The following is a 22,553-nucleotide window of genomic DNA, read 5'->3' as shown; positions in this document are numbered from 1 at the left end:
GATTGATCTTGGCGGCTAAGGGGATCTCATCTCTTGTCCCACTAATCTATCGTGCCCCTCCAGATTCTTCTCCCTTCACTTTGCGCTTTTCGACCTTGATCACGACAAAGGCCTTTCCATAACCAATCGACGGGGCATCATGTTGTCAATCTACCTCCGACACACAGCGTCGTTATAATTTTCGCAATGTTGCTCTCCATTCCTGGCGCAATTCCTTGGGTATGCAAGTCGACCCTAAACCGTCTGCAGAGGTTCGCTTCCATCATCGTGCATGATTTACTCAAAGCAAGTTTTGGTCTTGGCCATGAAAAAAGCCATGCGCAGTGCTCGTAAACCCTGATTTTGATGTCAGCACAAATAGTGCCGTCATGGACTTGCCGACGTGCGTGCAGGGATTCATCTCTTTGATCCACCAACCTAGACAACTGAGCTTCATGTCCCACTGGCTTCGACAGGCATCGACCCTCTGCGGTACTTCATCGGCTCTCATCGCTCGCCGTTATGCAATCCTCCGCAGACGTCGTCCTCTTGCTGTCAACCGCCCGTCGCACACGTGATGCCCATCTCCCTCGACATCACCCACCTACGGCTCTCGCACCCGCGCATCAGAATGTGAAGCCCCTTCCAGCTCCAAATGGTCAAATTGATTGCGCAGGGTAATCTTCCTAATCTGCTCCGCTCTTTGTAGGCCTTTGCGAGCGCTGGCCAGGGTACATTGCCCCGGTCCGCCGCTGATGTGTCCTGTGAGCTATTTGCGTCTGTGCGTCGCGGTCGGATGATCAAGGGGGCATCGAGGCGCGTGATCGTTCGATGCGTCTGTTTTCATGCTGCTGATAAGTCTTTTGCCCTGGGGAGCGATCAATTTGCAGCGGTTTACGGCCGTCTATGTACAGACGCGCAGAGTGATGCGACCATACCAGCGACTGGCCCAATGGTCACTGATCAAATACGGGATTTCACACATACGATCATGACCAACGCGCCGCGAGACGCTCACCTTTCGAATGACCCATCGTCGCAGGTGTATCCCCTCAACATGGTCCTTTTACTCGTCTTTGGCTTGGCCTGAAGTGCCATCATCGCGTGCACACAATCACGTCGTCCGACCGATGACCCCTGCTCTCCAGAGGGCGCGTCTCTGTCGCCCAGCTCAAACGGCCTATCATCGCGATCATCTGTATTCCCGATGCGAACTTCATCCGCGCTCAAGCGTAACGGCGCGAGCTTCGCGGAGCCGCTCCGGCCCTGCCCCCGTCGTTTTGGCTTTGACAGCGCAAACGCGTCGTGCATCCGAGACAGACGCGCCTGCGGCGCTCGCCGGATCCGTGTGGGAACTGAGCGGGGCCCGCGCCGCGCCGAACGATGCAGGCTCCTTTGTCGGCGGCGAGCGACCCGACGGCGCCTGCGCATTTCATTTTGGCATTTTGGCATTTTGGCATTTTGAAATCGACCCGCGCGTCCACCGCTGACCCGCTTGCACTACTATCGCAGTGCTACTGCCTCCGGTTTGGGAATTGGACTCGGGACGCGGGACTCGGGACTCGAGGGCGTTGAAATGATTCGCCCGCCTGCGCGCGCTGACCACGCATCGGGGGCGCGCTGACTCCTGACGCGTCGGAGGCCCTGCGTGCGCGGCGGCGCGAACAAGGGCGGGGACGGGAGAGCCGCGCGTTGGAGCTTGGAGGCCTGCGAGGGGCTCGATTCCGAGAGTGCGCAGGGCTGGGAGAGACGCGTGCGGGCCCCGTTGGTCTATCGCCGCGGGGCGTGTTCCGGCGGGCGCACGCGCGGATCGGCGGCGGTGTGGGATGCGCGCGCGATGTCGAGGTGAGTCGGCGGGGAGGCGGGCCCCGGCATGCTCAGGCCCTCCGTCGACGAGCGCATACGAGAAACGGACGAGAGAGCGAGAGCGGGCGGGCCGCTCTTTCTAGTGCGCGCCCGTGCGTGTGCGCCGTGCGCGATCCGCACCCGCTTTTTTTTTCCTTCATCGGTCGGGTGCGGACGAGGCCCGATGGCTGGCCGGCTACATCGTTGACGGTAGACGCGCGCGTTCATTCATCGTCTCTTTGCACCAGCGCATGCATGCATACTTGCGCGCGCGTCGGCGTCGGTAGTCGGAGTGTACCGTAGGTCCGAGCGTGCTCGCTTGGTTGATCGCAATCACAGCACAGACGCGTGGTGCGCACGCACGGCTTGTTCGTGAGCACGTCGGGAGGCTCGGTCCATCTGCGTACGTGCGCGCGCGAGCACAGCACAGCACAGCACGGCACGGCACGGCACACGCCTGCGCTGCGGTTCGTCGGTCGAGCGCGCGCGGTCGACCGTGCAGGGCCTCACGTGCGCGACGTGCGCGACGCGCGCATGAGAGTGCAGAGCGCCGAGCGAGAGCGGGAGAGCGCAGAACAGAGCAGAACGGAGCAGAGCGGAGCACACGCCCGCCCGCACGCCCGCCGTGGCCGGTGGGTTGCGTCTATCTAACGAAACACGTGTGATTGCTTTGTATCGATCGGACGGGGCGGGTTCTATACAGATCGGGGGTTACAAACAGACAGAGGGAGAGAGAGACAACGGACAAGCATGAGGGACTTCTTCTTCGACAGCGACACCAGCGACGACAGCAACGACGACAACAACAACACCCGACGACTCTACGAGCGACGCCTCCACGCCTCCGCACAACACACGTACACACGTACACACGCACACACGCACACGCACACGCACACACGTACACACGTCGAGCAACCGCGCTCGCGCTCACTCCACCTTAACCTCCTTGCCCTCAGCAGCGGCGACGGCGGCGTCGGCGGCGTCGGTAGTGGGCCTCTTCTCGCCAGCGAGGAAGCGCTGCGCCTCGCCGTGCTGGTTCTTGTAGAAGACGATGTCGCCGTCGTCCTCGATGAAGCAGCACTCGCGGAAGGAGCGGTAGAGCGCGCGGAACGTGTTCTGGCGCGGGCGGGCGGGATGGAAGCGGGCGTGCGTGGGCGGGATGGAAGCGGGCGTGCGTGGGCGGGATGGAAGCGGGCGTCAGCGTCGGGTGGCAAGAGGTATATATATATATATAGAGAGAGAGAGAGAGAGAGAAAGAGAGAGAGGCTCGGAGGAGCAGGCGCGCCTAGGAAGCCTACCCGCCCGCCCGCCCGTCGGCACGTGCACATACGAACGGGGACGGACACGGACGCAAAAGCGCTCGGGACCGGGACCGAGACCGGGACCGGACCGGAGCCGAACGCGGACACGGACACGGACACAGACACGAACGCGGACACGGACGCGGATGCAAAAAAGAGAAAAAAGAGGGAACTCGCGTGGCGGCGCGGGACTAAAAACCCCAACGGCGGCCCAAGCCCAAAAGAAGAATAGGGTCGGTAGATATGGAGGATGGAGGATGGAGGGGAGAGGAGCGGAGGGACGCGCTCACCGTCGAGTCGTAGTTGTAGTCCTCGCCGAGAACGCCCTTGATCGCCTCGGTCACATACGGCTGATTATCTACCCAACGCACGCACGCCATCATCAGCAAACAGCCCACACACGCACCACACGCCCACGCAGGCCCCCAGAAAGCGCGCACTCACAAAACGGGATCGAGGAGAAAAAGTGGTGCGCGATGTGGTCGTGCGAGACGTTGTGGAGGAAGAAGCGGCCCGCCCAGCCGAGGAGCGGGCGGTCGATGGTCGCGACGGCGCCGCGGAGGAAGGACCACTCCTTGCTGCGGTAGTGCGGGATGGACGGGTCCGAGTGGTGCAGGAAGGTGAGCATCACGATCCAGTGGTTCGCGAGCTGCGCGTGCGTGCGTGCGTGGGTGGGTGGGTTAGTGCACACGTACGTACGGAGGGAGTGGGGGGAAGACGCACGAGGTACGGGATGAGATACATCTTGACGAACATCCCGATCCCGGCCTCGCGTATATAATACGTCAACACGCTCGTCATCACCGACAGCCCGACGTTGCTCGCGATGATGCTCCCGCGCTCCTGGGGCTTGAAAAGCGGCGAGGACGGCCAGAAGTGGTTCGTGCCCTCGGGGTACATCGGGGAGCCGAGCGCGTTGTAGAGCAGGTACGCGTGCCAGCCGAGGAGCTGCATCGCGAGCATGCGCGCGAGGCTGTAGATCGGCGTCTCCTCGAAGAGGTCGTGGTAGTCCGTGACGTGGGCGACCGCGGCGGGCGGGAGGCCGTAGTCCGTGCGCGTGCGCGGGACGTAGTTCTCGTCGCGCTCGATGGAGCCGGTTGCTTTCTGGGGGCGGCGGGGCGGCGGGGCGATGAGCGGGTGTTGGAGGGATGGGTGGGAGGGAGGGAGGCGGGACGTACGTGGTGCGCGTGGTGGGTGGAGCGCCAGGAGTAGTACGGGACCAGAAGGAACTGTGCGGGGCGCGGCGAGCGTGAGCGGCGGCGAGCGTGAGCGTGAGCGTGGGTGTACGTACGGTGTGCAGGCCGTAGCCGAGGACGTGGTTCACGACGCTATAATCCGAGAGCGACCCGTGCCCCGCTTCGTGCCCTGAACCGCCAGAGTCAGCATGCGCGCACGGGCGAGTGGCGACGACTGACCGAGGCACCACCATCCTGCGAGGGCGACGCCCTGCCAGTGCCAATACAGGGCCCAGAGGGCCCACTTGACCGCCTGGGCGGCGGCGTAGGGCACGGCGTAGTCTGCGGCGAGGCGCTGTGCGAGGGGCTCGATCTGGAGGCCGAGGCGGTAGAAGACGTACGCGCAGGCGACGTCGCGGGCGGTGTAGTAGAAGGCCTTGAGGGTGGACTTCTTGTAGAGGTGCTTGGGGACGGCGGCGTGGATCTCTGCGAGGGTCGCCTGTGGGGGGTCGGGTGGGCGGGTGAGTGAGTGAGTGAGTGAGTGAGTGAGGGAAGGAGGGGTGAGGGAGGGAAGGAGGAGGGGGAGGGAGGGATTACCTTTGGGGGGACAAAGTCCTTGGTAAGGCGCTCCTTGTACTCGGGGCCGTCGTAGAAGAGGCTGAGGACGGACATGGTGAGCAGCGTGGGGCGTGGGGCGGGGAGTGCGAAGGGAGGGAGGGAGCAGCAAGTAGAGCGAGCAGGAGCTCTGCAGGCGCAGAAAGGGCGTTGCGGGGCGGAACAGAGAGGTTTTAAGAGACGGGTGGGAGGGAACACGGGACGGGGTTACATGAGCTGATGGGTGCGACGCATGTGATGGGGGGAGTTGGCGGTGGATGGGTGGGCCGCGAGATGCCATAACGGACGCAGGCTCGCTCGCCGAGGAGTGCGTGCGTGCGTGTGTGCGTGCAGCCAGGCCGGATGCAAGGACGGAAGGCAGGGATCGGAGGGAAGCCGGGGGAAGACGCGATACGCGATGGCCTGCGCGATGTGTCACCACCCCCGGCCGCGTCCTCGGCGCACCACGCAGGGACCCCGCAACCGCCAGATCGGGCGAGAGCCGGGGGTGCGGCGGGGCGGGGCCTGGTGCACCGCGAAGGGCGGAGTTTACGCCGACACGCGTCCACCACGACTCGCGCCTGCTCGCACTCGGAGTTGCTCGTGGCGTGCCCTCCTGCGACGGGCACCGCGGCAGTCCCGCTTGCATTGCCTATTTAGCGCACCCCGCCAGCTCTGGCCCGCGCCCGCGCATAGCCGTCCAGACCTCGCCTCGCCCCGCCACCGCAACCACACCTTCCATGTACACCAACCACTCCGCCACAGCCACAGCCGGCCCCGCCGCCCGCCTGCTCGCCCACCGCATCGCGATCCCCACCCTCCCGCTCCTCCTCGCCCTCCTCCTCCTCGCCGCCCCGCTCGCCCTCTACGCCCTCGTCTTCTCCGTGCGCACGATCTGGGACCGCACCATCCCCCTCGAGATATTCGCCTCGGCCCACTCCGCGCGCCTCCCCAGGGCCGCGCGCGGAGATCGCCGTGGCCGCCCGCCCGCAGACCCCCAAGGCCCGAAGCCCGGACCTGCGGACGGGGGCGTCGCGGAGGGGGTGGAGGACGTGGAGGGAGAGCAGGAGGGAGGGGAGGAGGGCGAGGAGACGCTCGTCGGCCTCCTCAGGCGCAAGGTCCCCTCGCTCTTCGGCCCTGGCGCGGGCTTCACCGGCGTCCCCTGGCTCCCAAAGTACGCACCCACACACTCGCGCGCACATACACACACACACGCACTCCTCGTCGCCGCCGTCCGTGGCTCGTGATTCCCGCACTCGCTGACGCCGCCCTCGCCCCCGCCAGTGGACACGCGCACACCATCTACACGTCCCTCGCTGACTTTTCGCAGGTCGACGTGATCGACTACGAGCGGTGCGTGCCTCCTCCCATCTCCTCTATCCTCCCCCGCACCGCCCACGCTCACGCGCCCCCCGCCCCCGCCCCCCCAGCCACTTCATCAACGTCCCCGACGGAGGTAAGCCGCGCTCGCACCGCCCTTCCCTCCACTCCCCCGCGCCCGCGCGCGTCTATGCACGTACGAGCGGACGGACTGACGAACCGGACGATCGCGCACTAGGCACGCTCGCGCTCGACGTCGTACCCTCTTTCGCCTCCAAGCCCCCGCTCTCTGCCGCCGCCGCCGACGCCGACACTGCTAACACGACCGACGCCGCCGCCGACGCGACCGCAGCGCGCCCGGAGCCGATAGTGCTCGTCACGCACGGCCTCACGGGCGGCTCGCACGAGTCCTACGTCCGCGCCGCCCTCGCCGACCTCTGCCCGCGCGGCTTCCGCGGCGTCGTCATGAACTCGCGCGGGTGCAACGGGAGCCCCGTCACCAGTCCGAAGCTGTACCACGTGCGTCCTCCTCCTCCGCGCGTGCGCGCCGTCTTGCTGCTGACCGTGTGGTGGTGGACGGGTTGGCGGTGGCGATGGCGGCGCGCGGTGGCGGGATGTAGGCGGGTACGACGGATGATATTCGGCATACTGTGCTGTGGATCACGCATACCTTCCCCGGCTCGGAGATCTACGCCCTCGGTGCGTGCCCCCGCCCCCGTCCCCGCTCCTCCCTCACTCCCTCACTCCCACCGCGCCCACCGCGCCCGCCCCAGGCTTCTCCCTCGGCGCAAACGCGCTCACCAAATACATCGGCGAGGAATCCGCCGCGTGCCCCCTCGCGGGCGCCGCCGCCGCCGCCAACGTCTGGGACTTCGTCGCGGGCAGCCACCACACCGAGCGGGGGCCGCTCGTCAACCGCTTCGGGTACGACCGCATCCTCGGCGGCGCCCTCCGCGCCCTGCTGCAGACCCACGCGTACGCGTTCGAGCCGCCCGCCGTCGCCGCCGACGCCGCCGCCGACGGAACTACGAACGGGACAGCGAACGGGACAGCGAACGGGACTGCGAACGGAGCCGCGCCCGCGTCGCCGCCGCCGCCGCCGCCGCTCCCCGCGTCCGTCCTCGCAGACATGTTCGCCCGCCCGCACGTCACGCTGCGCGCGTACGACGACGCGATCACGAGCCCGCTCTACGGCTTCCGCGGCGCAGACGACTACTACGCGCGCATCAGCTCCGCGCGGTTCGCGCCGCACGTGCGCATCCCGCTCCTCGCGCTCAACGCGGCGGACGACCCGATCGTCGGGCCCGCGGCGCCGCCGCTGCGGGAGGCGCTCGCGAGTCCGTGGTTGGTCGTTGGGCGGACGGCGGGGGGCGGGCATCTGGGGTGGTTTGAGAGGGCGGACGGTGCGGGTGGGCGCGGGGGCGTGAGGAGGTGGTATGTGAGGCCCGTGGGGGAGTTTTTGGGCGCGTTGAGGGAGGTGCGTGGGCGGTTGATTGGTTTGGTTTGGACGGGGTCGTCGCTGACGGCTTTTGGTTGTGGTTGCGCTTGCGTTTGCGCTTGGCGCGGCAGTATGGCCTCGCGCCGCGTCCGCGCCCGACGGCGCTCGCGCGCGACGCGGAGGGGTTCGTGCGCCAGGCGGGCCGTGCGGACGTTGGCTTTCGGGAGGTTGCGCTTGCGGATGTGCTGGAGCGGCTGCCGCGCGGGGCTGTGGGCGCGTTTGTCGGTGGTGGCGGCGGCGGCGCGGAGGGGGACGCGGAGGGGGAGAAGCGGAAGACGGTGAAGCAGTCGAGGTTGTTTTCGGGGTGGTGAGCGGCTGCGGGTGGGTGGGTGAATGATGAGCGTTGGAGCGTTAGAGTGTTAGAGTGTTAGAGTGTTAGAGTATCTAGAGTCGGGTGTTCGTTCGCGTTGTACTGCTGCTGTCGTCGTCGCTCTCGACTTGTTTGGTTTTTCGTCTTTGTTGGGCGTCGCTCGGCGGCGACTGGGTGTGTGTGGACTGTCTCTCGGATAGCCAGTCGCTTGCGGGTGGTGGGCGGTATCACGGCGCGCGGTCGCGCCTTGAGCTTCACATCTCGGCGTCTCCACGTCTCACGGAGTTCCGAGACACGAGCGCGAAATGTCTGTATTTCTGACGCCAGCAGCGCAGCACGCGCACACAGCATCGACGGCTCGCTCGCTCTTCATCCACAGGAACACCTGGCTGTCGTGCGTTCGCCTGCCCGCGGGGCGACGCAGCGGCGCGGCGATCCACGCGAGCGACAATCACCGTTTAACGAGCCGCGATGCGCGCGTGCTCGTTCGCATCTGCGTCTGCGTCTGCGTCTCAGGGTCAGGCTGGGGTCTGGACGATCGGAATCTCGCGTTGCGTTTCTGCGCAGCGGGGCCTGAAGATCACAGGATATCGCAGGCCGCCTGCGCTTGGCGGCAGGGAGGAGCACCGTGGCTTGTTTCAAGCGCGAGGGACGACGCTCAGCAGAAATGGAATTCAGGCAGTCAAGAAAGTGGCGCGAAAAGTCATGCAACAAGTCATAAACTGCCAAAATTGGACACGACTTTCACGCGACTTCTGCAATGACAAAATACCATTTTTTTTGACTGGGCATGACGTTCACTTGAATTTCTGTTTTTACAGAGGACGACGGTTCGCTGTCGATTCTTTCTGACGCCAGGCGGCGCGCACACAGTTGTCCGACTGCACGATCGACTATACGACCGGCGAGTGATCGCGTCCGCCACCTACCGAAACCTGCCGCGCTTTCGCCTGCCCATGGGGTAAAACACTCCCGCAATCAACATGCTCGTTCGTTTCATTTGCGCGCGCGGCGCGGGGTAAGTAACGAACAGCGAGCCGTAGACGGTCGCGCGATCCTTCGTGATCGAGTGTGGCGTGCGTGAGATGCACCTCATCGGGCTAAGCGGCGCGGGGAAAGAGGAGGGGTCCGTCTGATGCCCAGCTTATTGACCGAAGAGAAGAAACCGGGCCGGCCCCACAGACTGCCCCGCAACGCCAATCAATGCGGGGGAATTTTCCGTAGCCAGTGTCTGATACCTGGTGAGGCGTCGGCGTCGGGGAGGGTCGGGGTCGGCAGATCAGATAGTCAAGCGTGAGGTTCTTACTTGCGAGCACTGAAGCGTCGACGGCTGGGTTCCGGGACGAGGCCCAGCTCTTCGTGGAAGGGAAGAAGCGAAGCGACGCGTGCGGCGACGGTGGCGAAGGAAGGGGGCGGGTTATCAGCTGCGAGGGCGAGGAGATTGGCGTGGCGCGGCTGGTTATGGTAAGCAAGTACGAAGCCTACCACGCTCGGAGGCCTATCACGAGCCTCTGATTGTAGCTGATTGTTTGCGTGTGGGCGGCAGAAGCCCCGCACGCCAGCCCCGAGCAGAAGGGCGACGGTCGTCCCGAGGAGATCGCACTTCCACAAATGTGTCGCTGTGAAAAGCTCAAATCAGACTCGATCGGCCATTTGAGGTTCGACGTGTTCTCGATGGGTGGAGGGGGACGGCGCGCCGGCCTCTCCCTGTCGGAGGTGAAATATTAGGTGAGCAGGCGAGACGAAATTCCGCGAGTCACTTTTGTTGCTAATTCTCCGAGCGCTGCTTCTTCATTAAGATGCGACCTTGCAGCGCATACGTGAACCTGCACGGATTAATACAGCCAAACGTCAGTGCGTGCGACCATCGAGACTTGCCGAGCGGCTTTCCAGAGCACGCACGTACGTGAGCCTCCTGACTTGGACCGTAGCATTATCGTCACGAGCGACTATATTGTATTGTGACCTGCAGGGATCGCAACGAGGACTTGTTTTCCGAGGAAGCAACGAGCACCCCCACTCAGTCCGACATGCCTGGACATTTCGCATCACCGGCGTCTTCGCCGCGACCCTTCTGATTTGCAGCGCAGTCGAGGAGGGTGCGATAGGTGCGATCTGTTGAAGAAATCAACTGCCCCACACACGGCGTCGTCCTGCGGGAGCGCAAATTGTTGCCCAGGGGCCAGCAGCAAAGCGGCTGGGGCCCCGTAGCAACCACGTGGTTGGCGGGGCCGGCACGCCGACAAACTTTCCCGATATAGACGTTCAAGCGCTCATGGCGCCAAGGTGTTTGTCTCTGACCGTCACGGGCGCTCCAGTGCTGGCTGCGTCGCTATCTGATTTCTTGATGCGACCGCGACGATGGGCACCCGCACAAAGTCCGAATCGAACCCTCGGAGCGCATTTCCATTGACGGGTGCCCGCACCGTCGCGACACCCCCCTCGCGGTTCTTGCGGTGGATTATGCACGCATATCTCGGTGTGTCGCAGAGGGCGTAGAGCAAGGGTCGATGCGAGGCGAGGCATGGGCGCCGGACGGGAGGTACGAAATATCGTTTTTCCGTGTCATTGTCTGTTCACGTGAGCGCTCGATAGGTGCTGAGCGCAGCGCCCTTGCGTACTGTTCGTCTCTGCGGGGCAGCATCTGGAGACGAAAGCACCGAGCACAATCAGAAGCGCGCTCCATTGTGCCCCAATTGATGACGCAGGGTCGCATTTGTCCGTGCTTGATCCTTGGGAGATCAGATGGCGCAGAAGCCGTCGGCCGCACATGTACGCAGGTTCTCTGACTTGGTTTGTCGTCCCTTTGCAATCTGTGCGTGTAGGCGCATTGATGCTTGATGCTGCGATGCTTCTACAAAATCGGAGTTCCCTCCAGATTTTGCTTGTTCCTATCACATGGATGCGCAAAATCCGCGAACAGCGGGTCATGAGCGCCATCCCATCTCTCCCCTGACGCGCGATCCAGTCGAGTACGGCAAGCAAAGTCGCACAAAGGGAACCTTTGCTTTCGTGGTACGTCGAAACAATGCAGAATGCGGAGAGATGCGACTTCTAATGTAGAGATTCCATCAAATGCTTGATACTACCCATTGATCCCTCCCACCGCCAATCAGGCAAATGCAGCCTCCAGAGCGTCGACCATGTTCTGGCGCTTGCGGATGCTCATCTTGGCGTTATGTAAGAACTTGTCCGATACGTGGAAGGTGCCCCGGTACGTCTGTTTTGCAAACGCGCAGCGCAAAAGTCAGATCGGCCGTCTATAGACGGCGGGCGCGCAGAATGAGGCTTACGTGAATTTCAGTGGGGATGCCAGCCTGCAGGAGGCGGCTCGCGAATGCGATCGCATCGTCAGTCAGGTCATCCCATTGCGCGCACATCATCATCGTTTGTGGCAGCCCCGTTAGATCTGTCGCGAGCGCGGGCACGACGTAGCTGCGCGTGACGGGGTCGAGCGCGTCCGAGCCGTTCGGGAGGTAAAACTGCCACGCGTAGCGCGTGACGTTCGCGTTCCAGATCTTGTTGATCGGGTTGTGGAACGTAGAGTACGTGTTGGGCTTGTCGGTGAAGCTGGTGTCGTCGAGGAGCAGCAGGCTGATCGCTTTCGTGCTCCCCGTCTCCTCGCGCAGCTTGAGCGCGAGCCCGATTGCCACCGTGCCGCCCACGGACGTCCCGCCGACCGCAAACTTGGTGCTGTCGATCGCGTAGCGACTCGTCTCTGGTGAAGTCGTGATCCAGCGCAGCACCTCGTAGCAGTCGTCGAACGCTGGGGTGTCGCGTAGGCAGCGCGCGCGGGGCCATGATCAGCAGTGGATCATTAGCCAAGGTGCGTGGGGCTCGTGGGGCTCGTGCGAGGACGTACGTGCGGGGAAGGGGTGCTCGGGTGTTTGGCGATACGCGGGTGCGATCATGATGATGTTCGCCTCGGCCGCGATCGCGCTGCAGAAGGGATCCAGGCGTAGTGGTCCCGCGGAGAAAAATCCACCGTGGTGCTGTGGTCTCGCGCACTCAGCGCTGCAGACTGCGTGGAGCAAGGGGGGAGGACGCGTACCATCCATAGCAGCACGGGGAGCGGTCGCGCTGGATCGACGTCCTTTGGACTGTAGACGCGCACGTTGACGGGCGGCTGTGTGGATGGAGCGTTGGGGCTGGAGACTTGGATGTCTTGCTTGATCACACGCGGATCGTTGTGCGGCCGGGGCGGGATGGAGCGCATGAAGTTGACGACGACATCGCCGGTCTCTGCGGTCTCGGTCGTGTCTGGGAAGTTGCCGATGAAGTCGCGAAACTCGGGCTCGAGGATGGAGAGATCCTTGGTTGTGGGCGTGGGCAGGTAGGATGAGGACATGTCGTGGCTGAGGCTGCTGGCGTCCGGCGCAGTTGCCAGTAACAGATAAAGGTTCGTGATGTGTCATCGCTGATATGATCGCGCAAATCAAGCAGCGGATCTATATCAGATTCACGTGAATCGAATCTGGGCGCATCGGATCGCGTGGTGGGGTTCGGAGCCGACCGCGGGGCCAGTCGTCTATCGGGGTCCTGCAGAGAATCCCTTCCTTTGGGAACGGCTGTGGGAAGGCAACGTGAAGATGCATTTACGTGAACTCGGATTCGTTTTGGGACAACACGCAAATTTCCCATCGTGTTCCAACAATTTTGCAACGTGCTTGTCCCTCGGTGCGAACGGACATCAATCAACTTCCACCAGATGACGTTCTGCTATCGCTAACATGATGTCCCGCAGTGCGACACCTGATTATCCCGACTGCATGCTAACGTACCTTCTCCAGATACAGTCTGTATTTAAGCGGCCGGAACGGGACCCAGTCCTGCATCGAGGTCTCCCTCGCTTTAGAGTCTTTGTCCTGCACAGTTCTCTACCACCACCATGTCGACCGCCGTTACTCAGCCCGTCGATGTCAGGTCTCTCTCTCCCGATGAATACGACGAGAGCAAGCTCCCCGAGTATGAGCCCATGCCCTGGTGAGTCTTTCATTCTCTAGTAATTGCCTCTGCTGCTGGACCCTGACTCTCATTGCGCTTTGCAGGACTCTCTCTCAAATCAAAGATGCCATCCCCGCCCGTCTCTTCGTTCGCGACACGCCCAGGAGTTTGATGTACCTGGTTCGCGACTTGATCCTGGCTGCCGCCTGGTGGAAGGCCGCGCTGTACATCGACCCTTACTTCAAGAGCCAAGCCGTCACCGATGTGATCACCCCCGTCGGCGGCGAGGTCGCTCGTTGGGCCTCTTGGTTGGCATAGTAAGCTTTAAACCTTGTGCCGTCTCGAATCGCTACATGTCTGACGCACTTTCTCAGCTGGTGGGTCCAAGGTTTGACCTTCACTGGTATTTGGGTCGTCGGTCACGAGGTACGTCCCTTCCAATAGGCTATATTATGCGCTCTCTTAACCTTTATGTCCATTCTTTCAGTGTGGTCATGGCGCTTTCTCCGCCAACAAGCATATCAACAATGTCATTGGTTTCGTGAGTAGAATTTGACTGCTGGCTTCTGTTCGCGCCGATCTTGATCATCGGATTCTCCAGATCACGCACACCTTCCTTTGGACTCCGTTCTTCAGTTGGAGGATCTCGCACCATCGCCACCACAGCAACCATGCGTCCATGGAGCGTGACGAGGTTTACGTTCCCAAGACCCGCACTGACCTCGGCATCCCTCTCAAGGAGAACAGCAAGATTGACTGGGAAGAGCACTTTGGTGACACTCCGATCTACACGCTCTACATGCTCCTTCGGCAGCAATTCCTCGCGTTCCCGGCCTATCTTTGTACGCCTTTTGTGGCCACGATCACGTAAAAACCTTAAGCACTAACGCCTCTATCGATTTGCAGTGTTCAACGTATCGGGCCAGAAGACCTACCCGAAATGGACCAACCACTTTGATCGTGAGTGCACTGTCGTCATCGACGTGATCTTTTGCTTACGACCTGTTCGTTCCACAGCCAACTCCATTCTCTTCACCAAGGAACAGCGCAACTCGGTCATCCTCTCTAACATCGGCATCATTTCGATGATCCTTGGCGTCCAGTACTCCTGCTTGAAGTGGGGCTCCTCCGAGGTCGTCAAGTACTACGGCCTCCCCTGGCTTCTCGTCAGCCACTGGTTCATCATGATCACTTACCTCCACCACACCGACACCTCCCTCCCTCACTACCGCAACAAAGAGTGGAACTACCAGCGCGGCGCTGCAGCTACCGTCGACCGACCCTTCCTCGGCTGGTGGGGCCGCTTCTTCTTACACGACGTCGCGCACTACCACGTCATCCACCACTTCTTCCCCAAGATGCCCTGGTGTATGTTTTGCTTTTACATCGCGCGCGGGAGCATACTGACGACGTTTTTTTGGGTAGACCACGGTGAGGAGGCGACCAAGTACTTGAAGGAGTTCATCGGCGAGCACTACGCCTGGTCTGACGAGCCCGTCTTCCAATCGCTCTGGAGGAACTACAACGAGTGCCAGTTCGTTGAGGATGAGGGTACGCTGCTCTTCTGCGTTGTCTCGCCTAGTGTTTGCACTCACGCGTGACGTCGACAGGTGATGTCTTGTTCTACCGCAACAAGCAGGGCCGTGCCTACCGCCAGCCCACTGCTCGCTACCGGGTCAACGCCGCCAAGTCCGATTAAATGTTTTGTTTTTCTGTCATGTATCACGCACTCGGAATGCGGATCGCAGATCATGTATCTTTAGAGTGATTCTGTGCTCTGCCGGTTTGGGCATCCCTGTTTGATTGTACACTGTCGTTTAGATATGCATGTTGTTAGTTCTCGCAATACGAAGTCATGAAACCTGTTTGTCTAAAACGGATGTGAGTTGGCGTGCGGGCATCTCGGGCGCTAGGTTGGACCCCATAATGACCTATATCTCAGACGGTATCGAATGAGGCCTATATAGGGAGATGCGATACATTGTCTGCGATAGCGCATGGTCGGATTCTCATTGAGGGCTGAGAGAAGACGGCGACTTGGAGTTGCAGATGCGGTAGATCATCAAAGGATCTAATCTTATCTCCATTCCGACGCGCAAAGCCGGTCCATGCAACTTTCTCTATCATCCGTTCTCAAGCCCATCCGTGACCCGTCTCGACTCTCAAACTTGCAAATCCTCAATGTACCCCACCTCACACACCTTCGGGTACAGCGACTCTGTGGTATCCACTTTGGGGATCGATGCGGCCAAGGAGGAAGAGAACGTCCTTAACCTCACCCAGATGATGGGCGAGCTGGATCCCGAGATCGCTCGGCGTATTCTCCGAAGACATGGCGGGGATGTGCAGAAAGCGGCAACGTCTATTCTTGAAGGCGACAGGGGAGGAGATGAGTCGTGGCCCAGCGAACTTCCCCCGCTCACCTACGATGATGGGAGTCTGACTGTAGGGCCGAGAACCCCGCCCCGTACGTGCACATCCGTTCTCTCAACTCTGATGCTGTTGAGTATGTTTACTTTCAGCCTCAAAGCCGGAGCAGGACACGGCCGTCATAGATCTGACGGATGAGGACAAGGAGTTGAAAATGGCATTGGAGGCGTCTCTGGAACAAACAGGAACAAGATTCGGACCAAGTGACAGACCGCCTGACCCGAACTGGGCCGTCGTGCCCTCCAACGTGTGCAAATGCCTGCATCTCTGCCTTGTGAAAACTGCCACTGACCCGCGCTGCATCAGCAAGAAGTACCTTCGGGAGTCTCCCAAGACGACCAGTCGCTTAGTCTCGCCATCCAAGAAAGTCTGAGCTCGACATACCATGATTTCGACCAAGGCTTTGAGCAGCTACCCTTGGAGCAACGGGTTAGGACAGACTCGCGGTAAGTCTATCGCAATCCCGTACCGGAGTCATGGTCTTACACCTTATCGTTGTTCCAAGTCCCGTCGCCCTTCGGCCGTCTCTTCCGGCATACGCCTACGCAGGATTGTTGTTTCAAGGGTTGTATTTTGTCCCTCAAATTCGCAAGACACTAGCGAGCTGGCGTCCCTCTGCCTACCAGGCTGGTGTCGATCTTCGTCCTCCAAGCGACGGTCCAGGTTCGTCATTTTTGCCATGTCGTGTGCTCCGATGGCCTGCTCACAGGTAATAGAGCACATTGTGTGGTCACTGATCGAAATATTCGCAAATATGGACCTCGCTGTCTTATCTGAGCTGGACGTCGACGCCGTCCTCGCGGCAGTCGATATTGTTGCTCCAAGCCACGCGACTGAGAGTCCAGGCGATCTCACTAGCCGTACGCGTGTTTTCTGGTTCATAGCTTAGCGAAAAACATTTAGCTTGCATTGCAGAGTTGTACACGAAAGTGGCCCGGATCACCGATTCGGTACTTCATCAGGCATCCGCTGGCGATTCGAAGGACCATTCCAGGTGATCGCCCAAGCTACCCTTTTGGTCCGTAGCTCGGCTGAACTTCGATATCGAAGATTGCTTCATTTCCGCTACGGCCCCAGTGATGCCAGAGAGGACGCATATGCGTTCGATCGATGTGTCGACACTGCCGTCGTCAGAGTTGACGTTCAAGACGGCGACCAGAACAAGGATCTGATCTCGTGCCTTTCTGCCCAGCTGTCAAGAACTGAACCCAACACGAAACAGCAAGTCATTTTTGACTCATCAGACGTAGTCGCGTTCCAGCTCGTACGTCATGAGGCGTTGCCATCGTACTCGGGTGGCGTGCCGCCGCTGCGGGAGCGTTTCCGCTATCCAAAACAGTTATATCTCGATCGCTTTATGAAGGAACGTTCTGAGCTTGCCGAAGCCAAAAGGACTCAGCAACAAGAAATCCATGAGGAAATTCAGCGCCTGGTCTCGCGGAAGGCAGCGCTGACACATTTCAACGTGAGTTGTTCTCACACGCCTCGATCAGTGGGATCAAATGCTTTTTCTGCATTAGAATAAGAACACTCTGAAGGATATCAAATCCTCACTTCATTATTATGAGCACATAGCTAACAAGGACGATGCGGAGCGAAAAGAGTCCGTCGAAGCGACCGCCATGAAGCTGCGCAAAATCTTGACACGCATCGAAAACGAACTAGAGAGTGGGCACCCCGAATCTCGATATGTCGTCATCCCATTTAAAAAAAATCTCACCACTTTTCCCCATACACAGCGATCGACAGCCAGGTCGGCAAGCTCAATGCTCAATCGGCCACTCTGTTTGAGGGTCCAGAATTTCGAAAGCACCGCGTACGCCATCCTATTCACACACGCCAATTGGCCTCATGCCTTGCTGATCTTTTATCCTTTCCACGTTGCGACAGTATGACCTCCGTGTCGTCCTCGTGCACGACGGTGTGTTCGGGCGTAGTCATATATACTCTTACGTGCAACAAGATAAGACATGGTGGAAAACTGTTGACTACTCTGTCGCTGAGGTACGCGCGAGAATAATCTGCGATCGACAAAAACACTGTTTGACCATATTTGACAATTAAATCTCAAGGTCTCCGAAGAGACCGTACTCGAGGACTCGACGGGTCTCCACCTCGGCGCAGGACCCTATCTTTTGATATACAGCAGAGCATTGCCAGAGAACGAGGCAGAGAGAGCATTGCCGTGGCCCGAGGCCATAAAGGTTCGTCTTATTGCCGAGGACTTATTCCGGCGCACACATGGTTCATTTGTTTGGTTTTTTCATGCGCCTGTAGCATTCTGTCAAGTACAATAACAAGATATTCCTCGATGCCTTGCCTGCTGAGGTAGCCAGCCAGGCGCGCTTTTCCTCACCTCCGACATCGCCTTACCAATCTGCGTCTGAATGGGACACGCCGCCGAACGCACCATCGAGTCCACGGGGCGAGCCGATGGACGTTAGCAATTGACTATAGTATCCGGACCCTGTGATGTGAGAAGAGCGCCGAAGCTGTTGGACAGCCACGAATGGGCGTTTAGTACATGGCCTGTATCCATTCGGAGATATCTCACGCAGATGAAGTGGTGTAATTTTCTTGTATGGCTAACATTTTATGCACGTGTAGAACATGTACATCAGACGGAGCTACAGGTACGGCCTTACCCGAAGTTGCTGGGCATGTATTATTTAGTGATACATGAGACGGAGATGTAGGGCACACGGCGTGCAAGAGTTTTTACAGTCTGGTAGGACGACGTTCTTCATCCCCAGCTACACCTAGCCTTGGCTTTCTTCGTTTCCGTAGGCGTTGCTCTTGTGCTTGGGTGTGAAAGACCAGGACTCGGGTGCAGGGCCCAAGAACATCTCGGATATCTTGACCCAGTCCCGACTATCGCCACTCGCAAGCAACGTTTCTGCAGAGATGAATGAGTGTTGGTATTTCGAAGACTGGCCATTTCGGGCACGTCGAGCGGAACGCACCGAGGTCATCGCGCCCGCGGAATAGGGGCGCGCGGTCGTTAATTCGTCCTGGAAGATGTTCGAGCAGGCCGATCGGCACGTAACGGTATTGGAACGAGAGCGCCTCGCAGAGGTACCGGCGCGCCGTATTCACACCCGCCGTGTCAGTACCAAAATGGCTGCAAGACGGAGGAATCGTTAGCGTTGATCGGGCCTGATACAAACATAGGCAAGTACGCACTTTAGGCCGAACTCTGCATACTACGGAATTCGAACCAGTGTATTAGGTTCTCCATCATGCTCTAGAACAGGGACTGAGAAGTACCTGACGAATCAACTCCAAACGCTCTTTCGAGCTGATATCCCACTCCCTTCGCTCTTTAATTTCGGTGAAAATCCAAGGCTTGATGAGGGCACCACGGGCCACCATGACCCCGTCCACACTGTAATTTTCGACAGCATGCCAGTAGTCCTGCGAGGAAAAGCAATCGCCTCCACCGAATATGGGAATTCTGGGTACTATATCGATGCTCATCTCTATCAGCACGAGGCATAACCTATGTCTGATTGGAGGCATGGCCATACGCACGATCTTCTTCCTCTTCACGAGCGCGTACGGCCTCGACGCAGCTCTTGATATATTCCCAATCTGCCAATTTAGAATAGCGTTGCTGCCGCGTTCTGCCATGGAGCTGATCAAAGGTGAATCCGTCAGAATGAAGATCGGTAAATATATCTCTGGAGAATGCGTTTCTCTCACAGTCATCGCAGAGACGTTCCATTCGGAACTGATCCTTGGCATCAACTTATGTGAAGTATTTTTTCCCTCCTTGACTCCGGTACGTAGTTTGATGGTTAAGGGGATCTCTCCGAGTGCTTTATTCATCCCAATCAGAATCTTGCCAAGCTTTCCAGGCGTGTCCAGCACTAGTCAAAGAAGAGTGCGTGAACTTGATGCGTGGAAATAGCACAGAAGCGTCAGAAACCACTCACAGGCCGAACCGCTTCCAGTTCTGAACACCAAATCTATCGGGCATCCACAATTGAGATCAACGAAGTCTACGCCGCCTGAGCACTCCTTGGCAATCACTTCGGCCGTAGGGACGAGTAACGAAGGTTTACTCCCCGCAAGTTGCACGCCAAACATCGTCTCAGACGGGTGTCGTCGGACCAATGACCATTCCTCTTTTGACGCGGAGAGGAAGGAGTTCGCCAGGCCCACTGCGCACGTTATCAGCACGGACACGGGCAAAGTGAAGATATGGGAGGCGTGTACTTTCACCGCATGTGATGTCAGCTCCGAGCGTAACACATAGGCGCCGGAACGGCTGCATAATTCCATTGTTAATCGAATGCCTCACGCTTGTATGGTAGGAGTCACAATTCGGACTTACCAAGTTGCCAACTGTAGTCAAGGGCGCAAGGTCTGCGCAGAATGATGTGAGCGTGATAGTCAGGGGAGCACAGGCGGTCAGTGGGATTGCAGCCCTCGGCGAGGGCCCAGATCCGTCGTCGACGTACATGTCTTATCGGACCAGACAAGCCTCTTCTTTTCGGTGAAACGGGTGGGGACATCAGGAGTGTCATTCTGCGTCTCCATTTCCTCCGTCGAAGGCGCCAAAGGAGGGATAGCAGCATTCTCGGGAGGTACAGTGGAAGCAAGGTTTTCGGGAGTAGAGGTGGAGGGGGTTTTTGGAACGACTTCGGGGTCTGCTGTAGGCTCCTCTCGGCTCGGCTCTGGATCAGCTTCTGGGGAACGAGGAGTGTAGGGAGAAGCGTCGACTTCATCTTTGGAGCCTTCTTTGCCGTTGCCCTCTTTCACATTCTGTAACTGGAGTTCACGAAGATAGGCATCCGTGATTGGAAGGGGATACTGGGAGATCAGGTGCATCAGCAAGGTTCTGAGCGAATCGATGATGCCATACCTTCTTCGTTCGGAGTAACTTCATGGTTGACGCGTCCAGGAAGTTGGCCTCTGTTGTTGAGCGCATGAGTCGTGCCTTCCTATCTTCGTCTTGTATCAGCAATAATGTGTTATCTTCAGCTTTATGGACGTGTCCCCCAAGGAAGCGACACTTGAATCCGTGTCGGCATGCCCCTGTCTCCTCGAACACCGGGCATTTCGTAGAAAAGTCGATAGAAGATTCTTCTTTTTCGTCACCTGCCTGTATAGCACCGGCATCGCCCACGGTCTGCACGAACGGGGGAATGTCGCTCAGATCAGAGGGGGTGGGGAAGCGGACGTCTCTTGGTTTTGCAGCCAGGTATGCAGGAACATCGTGACTCCAGCGACACCTGCAGTGGACAGTGAGTTCAGAAACAAAGGCATGAGAACAGCGAATGATATACGCACTCCGCACCGAACTCACAAGATCCGCCCGACGCGACTCTCCAGCAGACATCCTGGTCATCGCGCACCTTTTGCCAACGCCTGCCTTTGTTCGACCCGCGCTGTTTCTTTTTTTCCTCCTTGGCAAGTTTGCGCCGCTCCGAACTGGACAGCTTAGCCTTTTTACTTGGACGTTCATCCTCGTCCGCGTCACCGCGCTCTTCACCGCGCTCTCTGATGTGGCTGGTGCTCCCTTCTGCAGCATCGTCGTCGGCTGAAGGCGCAAGCCTTGTATTCGAGGTGGAGAGCAAATACCTATTTAGACAGAAATTGCAGTTCGGTCAAACAACAGACTTAGAGAGCTATACGTACTCTGATTTCACTGGCGCTGTTCCAACAGGATATGGATTTGTGGATCCAGGCATGGTATGGTTGAAAGGACGATATTGCGGGTGTTTCGCGCTGTAGACCTGCAGTCAATGGTGGTAGACAGTGGAAATATCAGACCTCCGTTACGTCAAAAATGGTCGCCGGGCCGCCACGCGGATGTCCGCCCCGCTGTTCGTGTTCTCCAACTTAGTGGACGCTGGTGGACTCTGTCTGTCCTCGCTATCACAGTGCTATCACTCCGACTCCAATTCCAACTCGTCTTTCAATTGCCTAGACGGATCGCAATAGCTATCGATAGTCATTATGGCTGCACATTGTTAGATGGTATCTAGGGCCTAGGTATCATATGCAGTGGATTCTCCCGCTCAACATTTGATTTGATTTTGGGTCTTTTCTTCACCCAGGGATCTACACACGGTCAATTCAGTCAACAAATGGGTGATGGCGTACCTCACCGACAACTCAATAAAGCGCTCATCGTGTTCTATGTATTGGCCTGGATATCATTTCATTCTGGCCTGTGAACTTGAAGTGTCCTCCTCGTTCACATCATGGCAGTTGGGCAAAACACAAATCTGAGCATCATGTACTGTTCAAGTTGCTCAGGTGATAGCGCTCAACTCCATGATCCACACCTTTTCGCTCTACCGCCAAGGCCCTGCTTGTTTCAAAGCACGAAGTGTTTTCTAGACTCGAGGCTTCCTTCACTAGCACCAAGGTACGATTTGTAAAGATTCTCTTCGAGATGTCGTTGTCCGAGGTAGGCCCCAGTAGTCCGTGGTCTACACCTAATGGACGACTTATTCGAATACGATCCATTACCCAGTCAATTCTTCTCTCTTATAGCAGCCATTCCAGCCAATCGTCTGTCAATTCTACGGTGAGCCCAGTGTCAACAGCGTGATAGCCCTACACATATTCTGACATTCGATTGGTTTATAGCTCGTTGTTCCTTGCTATTCCGGCTGGGGTGACGAAGATGTAGTGAGTCTGCTCCGAATGGTCGTAGCCAACCTCCATGCTGTCGTGTTTCTCGATATACGATGTGACGCCCATATAGTGTTCAAGACACTGTACCGCTTTTTTGTAAGTATACAGTAGCTTCAAGTGCTCCCAGCCCGCCTCATTGTTGTGTTCTAGCACTACCAGCGTAGATTGGAACGTGAAGAAGCTGAGAGAGTGCAGCAGGCAGAGATGCAGCATCAACGCAGACGGCTCCGAGTTCGGCTGGCGATTATGGTCTCGCAGAAGGTTGTCGGGACTCGTCGCCGTTGCTCAAGCACCGAACCTGTCGGCTCTTTGTTCAATCTGTCTAAACGTTCTCCTGCAGTCGCCTTGGGTTGTTGTGTGCCGACCTCCTCCACCCTAAGTTCTCTTTTCTCGTTTTCGAACAGGATCCTTGTGCATAATTCGGATGGCTCAGTTTCTTCTTCGCCTGCTGTACATGACTCGTTCATGTCTCCGTCTTTGTCTTCGATGTCTTCTGGATCTAT

General features: G+C 58.7%; 10 protein-coding genes across 10 annotated transcripts; 5 read left to right on the top strand and 5 right to left on the bottom strand.

Moving 5' to 3' along the window:
• Positions 1–1,195: 1,195 nt before the first annotated feature.
• On the bottom strand, positions 1,196–2,052 carry HETIRDRAFT_105694 (uncharacterized protein; the record flags this gene model as incomplete). Its single annotated transcript, XM_009552353.1, has 3 exons — positions 1,196–1,402; positions 1,498–1,719; positions 1,783–2,052. The coding sequence occupies 3 exons, from the start codon at positions 2,050–2,052 to the stop codon at positions 1,196–1,198; spliced, it is 699 nt and encodes a 232-aa protein (XP_009550648.1).
• Positions 2,053–2,079: 27 nt separating this feature from the next.
• Positions 2,080–2,475, top strand: HETIRDRAFT_454493 (uncharacterized protein; the record flags this gene model as incomplete). The annotated part of the gene is made up of 2 exons (XM_009552352.1): positions 2,080–2,123; positions 2,169–2,475. 2 exons carry the CDS (start codon positions 2,080–2,082, stop codon positions 2,473–2,475), a joined length of 351 nt encoding a protein of 116 aa, XP_009550647.1.
• Positions 2,464–5,049, bottom strand: HETIRDRAFT_441690 (uncharacterized protein). The gene is made up of 8 exons (XM_009552351.1): positions 4,901–5,049; positions 4,544–4,802; positions 4,420–4,493; positions 4,307–4,357; positions 3,852–4,232; positions 3,573–3,777; positions 3,419–3,486; positions 2,464–2,943 (listed from the first exon to the last, which is right to left on the bottom strand). Exons 1-8 carry the CDS (start codon positions 4,973–4,975, stop codon positions 2,755–2,757), a joined length of 1,302 nt encoding a protein of 433 aa, XP_009550646.1. The 5' UTR covers positions 4,976–5,049; the 3' UTR covers positions 2,464–2,754.
• Positions 5,050–5,175: 126 nt separating this feature from the next.
• Positions 5,176–8,172, top strand: HETIRDRAFT_436152 (uncharacterized protein; the record flags this gene model as incomplete). Its single annotated transcript, XM_009552350.1, has 7 exons — positions 5,176–6,071; positions 6,182–6,250; positions 6,328–6,353; positions 6,456–6,736; positions 6,838–6,916; positions 6,991–7,694; positions 7,787–8,172. The coding sequence occupies 7 exons, from the start codon at positions 5,176–5,178 to the stop codon at positions 8,024–8,026; spliced, it is 2,295 nt and encodes a 764-aa protein (XP_009550645.1). The 3' UTR covers positions 8,027–8,172.
• A 158-nt stretch (positions 8,173–8,330) lies between these two features.
• Positions 8,331–9,753, top strand: HETIRDRAFT_105701 (uncharacterized protein; the record flags this gene model as incomplete). The annotated part of the gene is made up of 3 exons (XM_009552349.1): positions 8,331–8,715; positions 9,347–9,489; positions 9,547–9,753. The coding sequence occupies 3 exons, from the start codon at positions 8,331–8,333 to the stop codon at positions 9,751–9,753; spliced, it is 735 nt and encodes a 244-aa protein (XP_009550644.1).
• Positions 9,754–10,328: 575 nt separating this feature from the next.
• Positions 10,329–10,797, bottom strand: HETIRDRAFT_105702 (uncharacterized protein; the record flags this gene model as incomplete). The annotated part of the gene is made up of 2 exons (XM_009552348.1): positions 10,329–10,597; positions 10,647–10,797. 2 exons carry the CDS (start codon positions 10,795–10,797, stop codon positions 10,329–10,331), a joined length of 420 nt encoding a protein of 139 aa, XP_009550643.1.
• A 127-nt stretch (positions 10,798–10,924) lies between these two features.
• Positions 10,925–12,381, bottom strand: HETIRDRAFT_460520 (uncharacterized protein). Its single transcript, XM_009552347.1, has 4 exons — positions 12,077–12,381; positions 11,888–12,017; positions 11,319–11,791; positions 10,925–11,245 (listed from the first exon to the last, which is right to left on the bottom strand). The coding sequence occupies exons 1-4, from the start codon at positions 12,371–12,373 to the stop codon at positions 11,138–11,140; spliced, it is 1,008 nt and encodes a 335-aa protein (XP_009550642.1). The 5' UTR covers positions 12,374–12,381; the 3' UTR covers positions 10,925–11,137.
• A 487-nt stretch (positions 12,382–12,868) lies between these two features.
• On the top strand, positions 12,869–14,841 carry HETIRDRAFT_441688 (uncharacterized protein). Its single transcript, XM_009552346.1, has 9 exons — positions 12,869–13,008; positions 13,074–13,286; positions 13,344–13,395; positions 13,457–13,510; positions 13,571–13,811; positions 13,876–13,929; positions 13,987–14,337; positions 14,395–14,520; positions 14,580–14,841. The coding sequence occupies exons 1-9, from the start codon at positions 12,914–12,916 to the stop codon at positions 14,666–14,668; spliced, it is 1,275 nt and encodes a 424-aa protein (XP_009550641.1). The 5' UTR covers positions 12,869–12,913; the 3' UTR covers positions 14,669–14,841.
• Positions 14,842–15,150: 309 nt separating this feature from the next.
• On the top strand, positions 15,151–19,560 carry HETIRDRAFT_460518 (uncharacterized protein; the record flags this gene model as incomplete). The annotated part of the gene is made up of 18 exons (XM_009552345.1): positions 15,151–15,436; positions 15,492–15,646; positions 15,706–15,845; positions 15,905–16,062; positions 16,116–16,259; positions 16,315–16,393; positions 16,450–16,864; positions 16,920–17,067; positions 17,139–17,215; positions 17,290–17,403; positions 17,472–17,603; positions 17,677–18,295; positions 18,363–18,520; positions 18,583–18,602; positions 18,667–18,860; positions 18,931–19,033; positions 19,102–19,268; positions 19,335–19,560. The coding sequence occupies 12 exons, from the start codon at positions 15,151–15,153 to the stop codon at positions 17,848–17,850; spliced, it is 2,022 nt and encodes a 673-aa protein (XP_009550640.1). The 3' UTR covers positions 17,851–18,295; positions 18,363–18,520; positions 18,583–18,602; positions 18,667–18,860; positions 18,931–19,033; positions 19,102–19,268; positions 19,335–19,560.
• On the bottom strand, positions 17,963–20,935 carry HETIRDRAFT_156632 (uncharacterized protein; the record flags this gene model as incomplete). Its single annotated transcript, XM_009552344.1, has 13 exons — positions 17,963–18,295; positions 18,363–18,520; positions 18,583–18,602; positions 18,667–18,860; positions 18,931–19,033; positions 19,102–19,268; positions 19,335–19,562; positions 19,618–19,669; positions 19,736–19,767; positions 19,863–20,214; positions 20,267–20,636; positions 20,695–20,828; positions 20,858–20,935. The coding sequence occupies 13 exons, from the start codon at positions 20,933–20,935 to the stop codon at positions 18,159–18,161; spliced, it is 2,025 nt and encodes a 674-aa protein (XP_009550639.1). The 3' UTR covers positions 17,963–18,158.
• Between the last annotated feature and the right edge of the window lie 1,618 nt (positions 20,936–22,553).

Source organism: Heterobasidion irregulare (genome assembly GCF_000320585.1).
Source record: "Heterobasidion irregulare TC 32-1 unplaced genomic scaffold scaffold_10, whole genome shotgun sequence".
Taxonomy (NCBI): Eukaryota; Fungi; Basidiomycota; class Agaricomycetes; order Russulales; family Bondarzewiaceae; genus Heterobasidion; species Heterobasidion irregulare.
This window is presented reverse-complemented; position numbering and strand designations above follow the sequence as displayed.